General features: G+C 42.9%; 1 protein-coding gene across 1 annotated transcript; it reads left to right on the top strand.

Annotated features, from left to right (window-relative positions):
- The first annotated feature begins 7,773 nt into the window (after window positions 1–7,773).
- On the top strand, window positions 7,774–11,441 carry LOC136515640 (uncharacterized). Its single transcript, XM_066509172.1, has 5 exons — window positions 7,774–8,079; window positions 8,143–8,445; window positions 9,106–9,355; window positions 9,920–10,306; window positions 10,972–11,441. The coding sequence occupies exons 1-5, from the start codon at window positions 7,774–7,776 to the stop codon at window positions 11,439–11,441; spliced, it is 1,716 nt and encodes a 571-aa protein (XP_066365269.1).
- The last annotated feature ends 3,288 nt before the right edge of the window (window positions 11,442–14,729 follow it).

The following is a 14,729-nucleotide window of genomic DNA, read 5'->3' as shown; positions in this document are numbered from 1 at the left end:
GCTGGAGGTAACCCTATCTCAGGCAGATCTGCAATAATCTTCAGGGCCTTGTGAATCTTATCATACTTGAATGTGTGCCCTGTCACTTGCTCAATCATATGCATGATATAAGGAGCAAAACCACAGCCCTTGAGGGGCCTCTCTCCAACACTCCTGATCTCGGACCAAATAAAGTCAAACACGCTGAAGGGCCGAGCATCAGGTGCCATCCTGTGGAGTAGGTTCCTGGAATAATCTGCAATGTTGCCCTTGTCTCCACCCTTGCAGTCAATAGTCTTCTTGAACATCCTATCCAGGTATCTATTGGTAGGGTGAAGACCTAGAACCTTCCCCACAGCTCCTCTCTCACCACCTAGAGGATACATGTAGGCGAGCTGCTCAAGAGGTAACACCTGCTCGGTGTGGATCCTGTCCCTCTGAAGATCATCCTCTGAGAAGCCAAGATGGGCGGCAAAAATATCATAGTCAACACTATACCACTGACCCTCAAGCATCCAGTGCATCCGCCTCTCATCCTCCTCAACAAATAGAGTACCATAGAACTGAGCTACTACCTCTGTGTTCTAGTCATGCTGGAACTCCATGATCTCATAAACCCCAATGCACTGGCAAATGGCAATGGCATGATCAACTAAGGCCTTCTGCAACTCTGTAACGTACTGCCAGTCAATCCACTGAGACCTGGCAATCACAGGGTTCCTAGTGAGAATCACACTGGAGTAGAAATCCAGGTGAAAGGCTGTCTAGAAGCGGTGATCGTACTGAACCTTAGGTAAGCCTCTCGGATCAACCCTTCGCTCATCTCTAGCTCTCCTGGTCATACCCTTTCCTCTGTAGTCAACTCTATGAACATAGGAGGGCACATTGGGCAGACGTGTTTCAAGAAGACCATAATGCATCCCCTGACCAGGCTGGTGCTGAACTAGAGGAACTGACTCCTCCTCCTCAATCTCCTGCTCCTCATCTGAGCTGTCACCATCTGACCCTCTGTCAGTGCTCTTCCTCTTTCTTTCATCTCTAGACTCCACTCTAAACTCATCAGTGTCTGTGTCAGAAGAAGAGCTCCCGGACCCTCTGCATACTGAGTTGCTGCACTAGAGGCAGCTCTGGTAGGCCTCCTGCTGCTCGGCTAGAATCCAGGATGCATATCCTATCTCGCCTTCTTGTACTTCTCAAGTGCTCGATCATGCCTGTGCTTGGACCTCGGCTCCTGTCGTCCACTCATGGCTGCTGTCCTGTATCCAAATATTTCCAAAGATTTTTAGATACATGCCCATAGCTAATTCTTGAATTGTAATTAGACATAGATTCTTTTATCCAAGGTTTTACAATCACCTCGACACACCATTGTCACAAGGTTTGCAAAACATAGATACAGAAGAAATTGTGCCTAATATACAATTCTAGGATAGCATTTGAATCAAAGGAAGCAGAGAGTCTGCTCTGCTAGGTCATACTGGACACGTCCGATAGCATACCGGACATGTCCGGTATGGGCGACCAGCAACCCTAACCAGGGTTCCTTGATTCAAACCAACACGGATTAATACCAAACTTTGGGTATAGCTTCTCCATCACCAATGCAGCATATTGACTGAAGGAATTTTCAAATCATGTATTGACCAAGTAGATCGGACGAGGTCCGTGATTAGGGTACCTTGAGAAGAGAGATGAGAATGCGATGTGAAATCCAAATCCACGGGCCTTCAATCCTTGATCCAAGCCTTCTCCAATGCAATCTCCCTCTCTCTCTTTTCCTTGATGAAATCCTCGGTCGCCCTAGGTGGGAAGAAGGGCGTCGGCTGGTTGGTTGGAAGGAGACAGACAAGTCTGGGCCAAAGGGGTACTTCTGTTTTTATAGTCCCGCTCATACCGGACACGTCCGGTATCATACCGGACACGTCCAGTATTCACGGGCTGGCCCAAATAATTCCAAAATGTGTTCTCACTCTTCCAAACCCTTTCTCTATTGTTGCTCAGTCCAAAAAGGTGTATGATCTTGATCCAAACCGAGTACTATCACTTTTCTTATCGAATGCCATCAATTTATTTTCTCTTTTCCAAATATATGGCATAATCAATAATTTGCTTGCTTAAGAGAGATAAAGTGAGACAAAGTAGATTGTGGACTTAAGAGAGCCATGTCATGTGTGATTAGCAGATCAAACAATCAAGGAGAGCTATAATCATCACATGGCAAGGCTAGGTCACAAAGACCAAGATTCAAATAGTTTTTCAAATTCACACTTCCTACTCATGCTAGTTAGGGGTTTTGAAAAACATCTCTCCTATGTCACACAAATGCACATTCTAACATATAAAGGTCCTTAGATGCACTTACAATGTACGTATGTAGACACATACCTTTGCCTTGAGCCCACAAGAATACCACTAAGAAGATACCTGGCATGATAATCTTTATGTTGACCTTGATTGCCAAGTAATCATACTTGATACAAATTCAATTTTTCATCCAAAGGACTACAAAGAGTGCTAGATAAATTTGTTAGTCCACAATGGTGCAAAATAGAAATTTAGCTCCCCCTAAATAAGTGCTTCAAGTATTTTGAATGACTTTCAACAAGTACTTTTATTCTAATAAGAAATTGAGAGCCAATTTTCATTTTGACCAAAAACCAAATAAGATTGCTATAGTTAAAAGTGAGTTTAAGAGATGCTCACAATCCACTTAGATTTGATAAAACACAAGCTTCTGAGTAAGTTAGGGATATATAAAAATGTATGGATCGAATACTCAGTTGCAACACAATTAGTGTTCTGGTCCATGCAATATCGGACATGTCCGGTAGTATACCGGACACGTCCGGAATACACAGAACAGAAACACTAACTTTCTGTCCCTGGCCATACCAGACACGTCCGATAGTAATACTGGACACGTCTGATAGGTGAAAGACAGAACCAATTAAGTTGCTGCTTGTGATTCTTCGTTTCAACTGTAATATTTATTTATTGTATACTTGCATCTCAACAAACAAATTACTCTACTAGAGAGCGAATAAAAGCATCATATGGCAAATATGATAAACATCAAGTAAAACTTATTAACCACTTTCAATATTTCACAAATATGTCTATTTGTGAACTATAGAACACGAAACGAGCAAAGTGGCTATCCTACAAGGTTTAGGTACTTGTTACCAATGGTGAGGATGAAATATATGATATGTTCATTGAATTATCTTCGGGTCAACCATATAAGAGATTATGATGAGAATTGGTTAATAGATTGAGTGAATATTATCAAATTGCTTGCTCAACCACCCCGAAGTTTTCATCTCACCACCAAGTACCTACATCATTAACCTAAGCACACTTTGGTACCCAACTCTTGTTGGGTCCTTTTGAGTTAGTCAACAAGTGCTTAGGCACCCAAATGGCTTTAGCATTAGTTTGTGGTGAACACATCACCTTACTAGTGCTAACTCCATTTGTGGTCTTCCTAAGCATATTATCATAAACAAATGTGTTCAGCTTAGGAATGTTACCATTTGGGCATTCATAGCTTAGATGCCCCTTTCTTCTACAAGCATAGCATATGCGGCCTTTGTGTGCTCTATGCTTGCTTTGCTTGTATGGACATCTATCAACCTTGTGGCCCATCTCATTGCACCCATAGCATCTTCTAGTTGCAACTTGGGCTTCTTTTCTTGCTTCTTTGTACATTGGGCATTTCTTGGTAAGATGCCCCAATTTCTTGCTCATGAGACAAGCACTTTGTCCATGACTCTTCACTTGCTTGGCCTCCTTGGTAGAAGCCTTTTGATTGGCAGCTTCAACCTTGTTGGCCCAACTCTTGTGTGGACACATAGCCCACTCATGTCCATACAATCCACAACCATAGCACATCCTTTTTCCATGTTTCTTGCTCTTGGTTGTGTTGGCCTTGCTTGAGATGTGATTCTTTTGTTGGGCTTTGGAGGAAGCAAGGTTTGAACCCTTCTCAAGCTTCTTCACCATGTTATCATAGTTATCTTGAGAAGGTTGTGCTTTCTCCTTACCCTTCAACCGAATCACATCTTTCTTTAATCTTTGCGCTTCTTCTTTGAGCTCTATGTTTTCTATAAGATTTAGCTCAATCGAAGATTGGCTTGCTTGAGGAACACATTCATTAGTACACGAAATATTTAATTGAGATGGTGTACTAGTGAGCGGATATGTGAGAGGTTGAGAGAATTTTACCGATGTAATCACAACCTCATGAGCCACCTCAAGCATGATGCTTGATTCTACTACTTCCTCATGAGAGCACTTTAGATGAACATAATTAGCTTGTAGCTCATTATACTTGCTTGATAGTTCATCTAGCCTTGCCTTGAGCTCAAAGTTTTCCTTCTCTAGTTGTGAAACACTAGAAGAGGAGTTAGTAACTAAAGCATGCTCAATTGACAATTTTTTATACCTCTCATTTATTGCCTTTAGCTCTTGCAATTTGGAGATGAGAAACTTTTCTTGATTTTGAAGCGATTGCTCTTGCTTCTCAATCTCTTCTTCAAGCTCATCATTCTTTTCAACTATCTTCATGATGATGAACTTGTCTTTATGGTTGAGATGATCAAGGTTGTAGTTGTCTTCAACTTCAATATCACTCTTATCTTGATCATCCACTTGAGCCTTCTCCTTTTCTTGATCTTTCTTGTTACTCTTCTTCTTGCTTTTCTTGGCCATGAGACACAAGTGATGAGTATCATGAGATACTGAGATTGACTCATCACTTGGTTGCCACTATGCTTGAGCATCGTTGTAAACAGCTGCTTGCTGGTCTGCTGCCTTGGCCATACCGGACACGTCCGGTAGGCATACCGGACACGTCCGGTATGTGCAGGCAGACAGCTGGTCATGCGCTGCTTGCACTTCTTACTCCGGCTCGGCGCTCTTGAGGTCTTGTGAGGCTTCTTCGCTGTATGATGACACAATGGACATACTTTCCATTGACTCGATCTCAAATGCATCATCACATTTGGATTTTCCATACAAATCAAAAAGTCTAGTCCAAATGAGATGAGCACTCTCCGGAGGTGGTTGTCCATTGAAGATTGCCTCATCTTGAACCTCTACACTCAATGTACTCAAAATAATATTAATAGCTTGAGCATTGAGTTGCACGCATATCTCTTCCTCTTTTGACAAATTTTTGTAGTTGCTCCAATTAACTATAGAAAGAGGTATGCTTGCATCCACAATATGCTCAACAAGAGGACTAATATCTCTAAAAGCATTGAGTACATTAATTGACCAAGGTAGAAAGTTTGAACCATCATTTTGGAGAAGCATCGGCTCCAACTCGATAGGCGTCGACATCCTTTTCTCACGGCGGTGAAGCTTTAGGTGAGAACCTCGCTCTGATACCAATTGAAAGGACCTAGGATGCCGCCTAGAGGGGGGGTGAATAGGCGTTTCTGAAAATTTACACCTTTAAATGCGGAAACAATTAGAAAGGGGAGTTTCCAAAATGGAAACTCCAAATTAAGAGTACTACCACCCCTCACAAGTTAGCCACAAAGTAAACAAGGTATAAAGAATATATCTAGAAGGTACAACCCTGCAACACCAAGTTAGAATAGAGAATAAATATTTTCAGTGCAGGCAGGAAATACCAGACGTGTCCGGTATGAATACCAGACATGTCCGGTATACACGATTTATGCAGATTAGCCCCGAACTTGCTCCTTTCGATTTCTATCTTCAAACCAAACTGTAGGCACCTAATGGAGATGACAATATACACAAAGAACCTGCAGCACAGCTAGAGCAACACAAATATCAAATGAAATGCGAATTTAGACATGATATTTGTTTTACCGAAGTTCGGACTCGTTCGAGTCCTACTCTCCGTTGAGGGGGCTGCGGGCGACCCAGCGAAGGTTAGCCCTAGAGGGTACCACGAAGGTCACTCTAGCCAGAGTCTTTTCCAACTCCTTTTCCTCCTTCCACTAAATGATTCCGAGGTGGCGGAATCGACCGTTACAAACTTTCTGAAGCAACCACAATCTCTCGGTTGCTCTCCGGCGACGCCTAGCCGTCTAGGACCGAAGAGTCCAAGAGTAACAAATGCGAATCATGAGATTGACAATATGCACAAGTGCTCAAGTGGTGGCTTGCTCTCTTTTTCAAATTCTTTCTCAACCCACAAATTGATTTTGCAATTTGTATCACACACTCACTAAGAGAGGGTTTAGGAGAGTTGGCAAGGCTAAAAAACGTGTGTCTATCTTAGCAGAATCAGCAGCCTCCAAAGGTGGAGGCTTGGAGGTATTTATAGCCCCCTTGAAAAACTAGTCGTTTTATAGCCGTTGCAATACCGGACACGTCCGGTATGACTCACACTGCGCCAACGGTAACTAAGTTACAGTGAAGTTGTGAGGTGTCGGAACTCCCGATGAATGCCAGGACTTCCGACCGTCAGAACTCCTGACTCAAGTCGGAACCCCCGACCCTCAGTAATTTTGAAAAATATGTAACTGAGTTAAAGTTAGTGAGGTGTCGGAACTCCTGATGTATGTCGGAACTCCCGAACGTCGGAACTCTCGACTCACGTTGGAACTCCCGACCCTCACGGCTTTTGAAAACTAGCCGTTGGCTTCTGGTCATCCATACCGGACACGTCCGGTATGACCAGGATAGTGAACCCTCCAATTAGTTGAAGTGCGAGACATCGGAACTCCCGACCCATGCCGGGACTCCCGACCGTCGGAACTCCCGACCTACGTCGGAACTCCCGACGAACCAACCTGAGAACAACATTTTTACAGTTACTGGGCAAATACCGGACACGTCTGGTATGAATACCGGACACGTCCGGTATTGCCAGACCAGCAAGAAATCAGTTAGCACTTTTGTCGCTCAAATACTCAAAACTCACATGGGTTGGCTTGAGCACTTATGAAACATTATCTATCATCATGATGCATCCCTCTTAATAGTACGGCATACCTATTAAACTCAAGATAAACAAAAATATGGATTTGTACCACTTGAGTTATTCTCTTTTGAATTGATGCCATCCCTTTCAATCTTTATCAAGTAAGGGTGCTACCATGTTGATATTGATCTTTTTACTTGAGCATAGCCATCTTGAGCATGTGACTTGATTCCATTCATCAAGTTTGAATAATCCCAAATGTATCAAGTCACTTCCATCAAATACTTCATTATAGATTTGATCCTTCACATCAATATGACCATCTTGGCTTGATTAGTACCTCAACTAAATGCAAGTACTTTCTTCTTCACCCTAGCTAGGTTCTTTGGCCACCAAGCCGTCGCTTGCCCTTCACCCTTGCTTAGTACCTCGAAGCCTTTCCTTGCTATCTTCACCATCTCAAGCCATCAAGTCACATCTTGTTTTGAATCATCCATTCATATGTATTGTTACCTTTTTCATTTTAATTTAGCAAGCTTCAAATATGAGACCATTCCATATGCAATCCCTCATGTCTCATTAACTAATAATCATGAGCTTGCTTTCACATAGTACATGGAAATCCCACAAGAAATAGGCCTTCACATGAATTCTATTTGCATTGTTGTCTTGTGCTTGAACTAGATTGTTTATACAACAACACATCATTTTGGCTTTCATTAAGTACATGTGAGATAACCTATTACCTGTTCACACTTAGCAAACGGGTTAGTCCTTTAATCACGTTGTCATTCAATCATCCAAAACCCACTAAAGGGCTAGATGCACTTTCACTCACCATTTTGGCGGATCAACTCTATGATGTGTATATGAATTACTCATCGGCCACCATGCTGTGGGAGGATTTGGAGCAAAAATATGCAGAAGCCGAAGCCAGTCGCTGGCTGTATGTATGCGAAAAGTTCTTTGATTTCAGCATGGACAGTGCTAAATCAATTGTAACTCAAGCACACGACCTCCAGCTTCTGGTTGGCGAGATTGCACATTTGGGATGTGCTTTACCTCCAAAGTTTGTTGTAGCAGCGATTGTTGCTAAACTTCCTGCAGAGTGGCGTGATTTTGCTATAGCTCTAAAGCACAAAAGAGAAGAGATTTCTATTGAAGATCTCATTGTAGCTCTTGATGTGGAAGAGAAGGCAAGGGCAAAAGATGTGTAGGTGAAGAACGTGCAGAACAGTGCCAATTTTGTTCAAAACAAGAAACAATTTAACAAGAAGAAGGGTCCCAAGGCGAATAAGGTTACTAGCTTTAAAAAGAAGAAAACAGAGAAGAAAACAGAGAAGAAGGATCTGAAGAATCTCACCTGTTTTGTGTGCGGTAATCCTGGTCACTTTGCCAAGGATTGTCCCAACCGCAAGGACAGGACCACTGAACTGAGCAAAAAGTTCACTAATGTGACCATTGGCGAGGCCTCGACTTCAGGAGGGTATGGTAAATCTCCTGTTGTTTATTCTGCATTTCAGTCTATCGACTGGTGGGTTGATACTGGTGCAAATGTTCACGTGTGTTCTGATGCTTCCTTGTTTTCTTCATATCAGGCAGCAGGGACTTCCAGTGTCCTAATGGGAAACGGAACGCGTGCTTCTGTTCTTGGTGTTGGTATGGTAGATCTGAAGCTCACTTTAGGGAAAACCATCCAATTGAAGAATGTCCAGCACGCACCTACGATAAACAAGAACCTACTGAGTGGGTCTCTCCTATGTAGGAGTGGTTATAAGCTAGTATTCGAGTCGAATAAAGTTGTAGTGTCTAAATTTGGGGCTTTTATAGGAAAAGGCTATGACAGCGGAGGCTTGTTCCGCCTAAGTACTATGGATTCTTGTTATAGTTTAAATATTACTACTGGTTTGAATAAAAATTCCACTGATATATGGCATTCAAGGTTCTGTCATGTTGGTTTTGATACAATTGCTAGAATGTCCAGATCTGAGTTAATTCCTAAATGTGACATAGTCAAGAATTCTAAGTGCCAAACTTGTGTGCAAGCAAAACAACCTCGAAAACCTTTTAAGGCATTAGAGTCTGAGAAGAATCTGGCACCACTAGATTTGATCCATTCTGATTTATGTGAGATGAATGGTGTTTTGACTAAAGGAGGAAAAAAGTATTTTCTTACTTTTATTGATGATGCAACACGTTACTGTTATGTTTACTTGCTGAAGTCTAAGGATGAAGCGCTGAACTATTTTAGAATATATAAGGCAGAGGTTGAGAACCAGTTAGAAAAGAAGATTAAGAGACTTAGAGATGATCGGGGAGGAGAGTATATCTCTAATGATTTTTCTAATTTCTGTTCTGAGCATGGGATTATCTATGAATTTACACCACCCTATTCACCACAATCAAATGGTGTAGCTGAGAGGAAAAACCGGTCACTTACAGATTTGGTGAACGCCTTATTAGAGAGTGCTGGTATGCCAAAGATGTGGTGGAGGGAAGCAATCTTGACTGTAAATTTTGTGCTCAATAGAGTTATCACCAAGAGAAGTGACATAACTCCATACGAGGCATGGAGGGGTAGAAAACCCAATGTTAACTTTCTGCGAACGTGGGGATGTTTGGCGAAAGTCAACATTCCAGAGCCGAAGAAAAGGAAACTTGGGCAAAAAACAGTTGATTGCATTTTTATAGGATACGCTCAGAATAGTCCTGCCTATAGATTCTTGGTAGTTAAATCCGATACTCCAGAGATTATAGTAGATACAATAATGGAGTCTAAGGATGTTACTTTCTTTGAGGATATCTTTCCTATGAGACCAAGTAGCAGTACTTTAGAAAATCTAGATGCAACCATTCCTAACTCTGAACAAGTTGAGAACATACCTCTATGAGAGAATAATGAGGAGGATAACAATTCAGACATCACTCCGCGCAGGAGTAAGAGACAAAAGGTTCAGAAATCTTTTGGAGATGACTTTATTGTATACCTTGTGGATGACGTGCCTACGACTCTGGCTGATGCTTATGCGTCTTCAGATGCTGACTATTGGAAAGAGGCAGTCCGTAGTGAGATGGACTCCATCATGACAAATGAGACTTGGGAAATCACTGAACGTCCTGTTGGGTGCAAAACTATTGGATGTAAGTGGATTTTCAAGAAAAAGATGAGCCCAGATGGCACGATTGAAAAATATAAAGCGAGGCTTGTGGCCAAAGGCTTTACCCAGAAAGAAGGAGAAGATTATTTTGACACCTATTCACCTGTGGCCAGGTTAACCACCATTAGGGTGCTCATTGCATTAGCTGCTTCCTATGGTCTACACATTCATCAAATGGATGTAAAGACAGCTTTTCTTAACGGAGAGTTGGAGGAAGAAATCTATATGGAGCAACCTGATGGTTTTGTGGCTAAGGGACAGGAGGGTAAAGTTTGCAGATTGTTAAAATCATTATATGGCCTAAAACAAGCACCCAAACAATGGCATGAAAAATTTGATCAAACCTTAACTTCTGCTGGTTTTGTTGTAAACGAAGCAGATAAGTGTGTATACTATCACCATGGTGGGGGTCAAACAGTGATCTTGTGCTTGTATGTGGATGATATACTCATATTTGGGACTAACACTGCCGTGATTGACGAGGTCAAATCATTCTTATCTTCATGCTTCGACATGAAGGATTTGGATGAAGCAAGTGTTATCCTGAATATTAAGTTGATCAAAAATAAGAATGGGATTATTCTAAATCAATCTCATTATGTGGAAAAAATACTATGTTGCTTTGGCTTTGAGAATGCCAAAGTATCCCCTACGCCCTACGATGCTAGTGTAAAGCTAAGGACAAATAAAGGCGAAGGGTTGGACCATTTGAGATATTCACAAATAATTGGGTCCCTCTTGTATCTTGCTGGTGCAACACGTCCCGATATATCTTTTGCTGTGAGCAAATTAAGTCGTTTTACTTCTAATCCAGGGAAGGATCATTGGGATGCACTGGAGAGAGTGCTACGTTACAGAGAGTGCTACGTTACCTGAGAGGTACAATCGAATATGGAATTCACTATACTGGTTATCCATCTGTATTGGAAGGATATAGTGATTCCAACTGGATTTCTGATGCGGATGCAATTAAAGCCACAAGTGGCTATGTGTTTACACTAGCAGGTGCTGCAGTTACCTGGAGGTCATGTAAACAGACCATTTTGACGCGGTCGACCATGGAAGCTGAGCTTGTAGCACTTGACACGGCTACTGTTGAGGCCGAGTGGCTAAGAGAGCTACTCATGGACTTGCCACTGGTAGAGAAACCAGTTCCGGCAATCCTTATGTACTGTGACAACCAAACGATATTGATCAAAGTTACGAGTACTAAGGATAATTCGAAGTCCTCGAGACATGTGAAGCGGAGGCTTAAATCTGTTAGAAAGCTAAAAAACTCCGGAGTAATTGCTGTGAATTATATTCGCAGTGAGAAAAATCTAGCAGATCCCTTTACAAAAGGGCTTGCACGGACAGCGATTTCTGTTGCAAATATGGACATGGGGTTGAGACCCATTTAGTTGCAAAGTAATGGCAACTCATTTCCTTTGATAGGAGATCCCTGATTTGGAAAATGAGAAAAACAAGTTACTGTTGTAATAGGGAGTACAGACTGTTAAAAAAATTAAAATTACCCATGTTACATAAAATGTACTCTCTTCTATATGGAAGGCTGGCTATTATGCCTTAATGTATTCTAGTGTCCACCGAGGGAAAAGGTATCGTCCTACAGGATACCTAAAATGAATACACCTATGTGAGCTAAACTGTTAGGTCACAGTTCATGAGAGTGGGGTACTCTTTGGAAAGCTCATGAGAAGATCGAGGAGCAAGACCTTTAAAAGCTCCGTTTGGACTTGGCGTTCTTGCAGCCTAGTACTAGTTGGATTTTCAAGAGAAATCTAACAGCAAAAATCTATGAATTCAAGGCTTAGTCCATTCACAAGCTGCTGGAAGATGGACCTGGTTGATCTAGGTGTAAGTTCAACCCGTACGGGACTTATACTGAAAATCTGGTATATATAAAAAATGTTCAGTACAGCAGCTTTGGAATTGGTGGGGGATTGTTGGATTTAGGCCCATGTTTAGCCTAATCTGAAAATTCCAAAGCATGCACAACCTATAGTCCCATATTGCTAATTCAAGGAGAGGTTGCCTTGCTTAAATATGGGAGTCTCCTCTCTATGCAAAATAGGTGAAAATGAGAGAGAAGCAGACTGTTGCTACACGCACGCGCAGCTCGCGCGCATTTTTCGCATGAAAAATCGTGTGACTTGTGACTTGCGACGAGCGCGACACGTACGTGTACAGCAGGCTATTATTTGTGCAGTTTCTATTTTTTATGCTGAGCGTAATGGCGCTTCAATGTGATTGAAACTGCCGTTTTAAACAGTAATAAGGTGTGTCAGTTTCTGCTGTTTGATTGCAGTATTTTCTGTCATTAAATTGGGTAGTTTTTACTGCTTGATGAAGGGAATTGATGCACTATGAAGGCCTATAAAACCAGGAGACGTCCTGGTTGAAGGGGATGAATTCACACGCTCACCTTCCCACTCGCTGTGCTGAGCTTCTCGCTGCTGCGCCTCGTCGACCTTTGAGTTCGGCGTGCACCGGACTTGAAGAGAGCGGGATCTCCGAAACCACTGCCGCGAGACTCCTGCACGGGGCGGCAATCAGGTTTTTGGGCAGCGTCTACACGCGACCGCTTGGTGATCTGCAACATCTACTTCAACACGTTCGACTACGTTTTGCGCGGGATTATTGAGTAATTTCCTTGCGCAATCCTATTCTAGTCAATATGTTGCCTGTTTACTTGTGTTATGTGCTTGCATCATTTTTTATCTATGAGTTTTTCCTCCAAACAAAATCTGGAATGTATATTAGGCACTTATTTCCAACAGCTACATGGGAGAACTACGAGCTGCTACGACAGCAGTTTCCCCGCGCTCCAGCATGGGGGCATGCCAGCTCTCCAGGGAGGGCGACTGTTACAGCTACAGAGGATACTGTATCTGATCTGGCAATACAAGTAACCGAAGAAGCAGAGCACAGGCCTGTTCGCGCAAGGAAGCCCAATACGTGCGGCACCGGCCCGGCCCATCTTGGAGTCATTAGCCTACGCTAGGAGTACTTAAGCCAGCGGGAGAGCTGAGAGGAGACTCATGAAAATTGTAAAACTCATAACTGATACCGTTAAGCACTCGTCTTCTGCCCGACCTCGTGCTGTTCTTCCCAATTCCCCAATTCCGATTTCCTTCTACCTTTGATTCTGCTAACAAATCCATGGGAGCCTTGGAGAGCCCATGCCGAGTTGAAGACACACGAGACCGAGACTTATGGGTTCGTTGGTGGAAACTCCTACATGGCGACATAGGCTGTGTTTAGTTGTAGGAATTTGGATTTTGGGGCTACTGTAGCACGTTCGTTTTTATTTGGCAAATAGCGTTTAAACATGGACTAATTAGGCTCAAAACGTTCGTCTCGCAATTTCCCACCAAACTGTGCAATTGGTTTTTGTTTTCGTCTACATTTAATGCTCCATGCATGGGCCGCAAACATTCGATGTGACAGATACCGTAGCAACTTTTTGGAAGTTAGGGTGGAACTAAACAAGGGCATACTAGAGAAAGGAAGAGGATAAGCAGCAAGGCAAGAGAGATCGAGCATAGATAGCCGAAGGGATCCAATCCAACATGGTGTGTTGACTCAATGGCATCATGTCATTGAACTCTATCAATGGCCTAGACTAATGAGACACCGCCCACCGTGGATTTGTTGAGTGTGGTAGACGCTGGCCCGCCGCAGCTCGCATGCCAACCACCGCCCAGGGGCCGCGCGATCAGCCCGCCGCCCCTTCGTTTGCCCCCCCCCCCCCCCCCCCCCCCCAACCGCGATCAAGAGTTTATGCATTCTTGTGAGAGGAAGGAGCGCTAGCGTTGGCCACCCTGTCCTTTGCGATGTGGTGATCGTGGAGGGAGTCCTGGGGCAACATAGCCAGTAGATAAGATTATGGGCAATAAGCCCCGAATTTTGCATTTGTAGGCACATGGCATGACCCATGGTCATAGTGCCGCACTGCACGAAGGAATCTGAGGTACCGTTTAGTTCCTAAAATTTTGCAAAATTTTTCAAGATTCTCCGTTATATCGAATCTTTGACGCATGCATGAAGCATTAAATATAAATAAAAAATAAAACTAATTATACAGTTTAGACAAAATTCACGAGACGAATCTTTTAAGTCTAATTAGACTATGATTGGACACTAATTGTCAAATAACAACAAAAGTGCTACAGTACCATTTCGCCAAAAATTTTCCCAACTAAACTTGGCCTGAAGTATGCTGTGTCACGTCGCGTTGTAAAAATGGACTGGCGTCACGTGCTTTTGGGTCCAGCTCCATCTTCTAGAAAAGCTCGCGAGCGCGCTAACGAACCTTTTTGACCCGTTCGTACGTCCCTGGGGACGGGCTGGGCGTGGAAAAGAAAATCAACACAGATAGAAGCTTCTATTCTATTGCGCCATTACGTTAGTTGCTACTCCGTAGCTTCTTCTTTCGAAAATGATTAAAAGAAGGCATCCATATAATATACTCCGTACAAGATGGTCATTGACTTGCTGGGGGCGCTGAGTCTTGTGGCAGAAGCAATGGCAGGTTCGGTGGAAGAGGAGGGGCTCCATCCTATAGAAGGGGTATCTCACTGACTCCGACGCCGTTCACACGTCAGCTTGCCGGTCAAGAATCGAGATGTCGTGCTAATTAAGGCCCGTTTAGTTCTAAAATTTTTTTTTGGCTTTTTGGTTACTGT

The sequence above is a fragment of the Miscanthus floridulus genome, chromosome 17 (genome assembly GCF_019320115.1).
Source record: "Miscanthus floridulus cultivar M001 chromosome 17, ASM1932011v1, whole genome shotgun sequence".
NCBI lineage: Eukaryota > Viridiplantae > Streptophyta > Magnoliopsida > Poales > Poaceae > Miscanthus > Miscanthus floridulus.
Note: the sequence above shows the minus strand (reverse complement) of the source record. Positions and strands in the feature narration are given on the sequence as shown.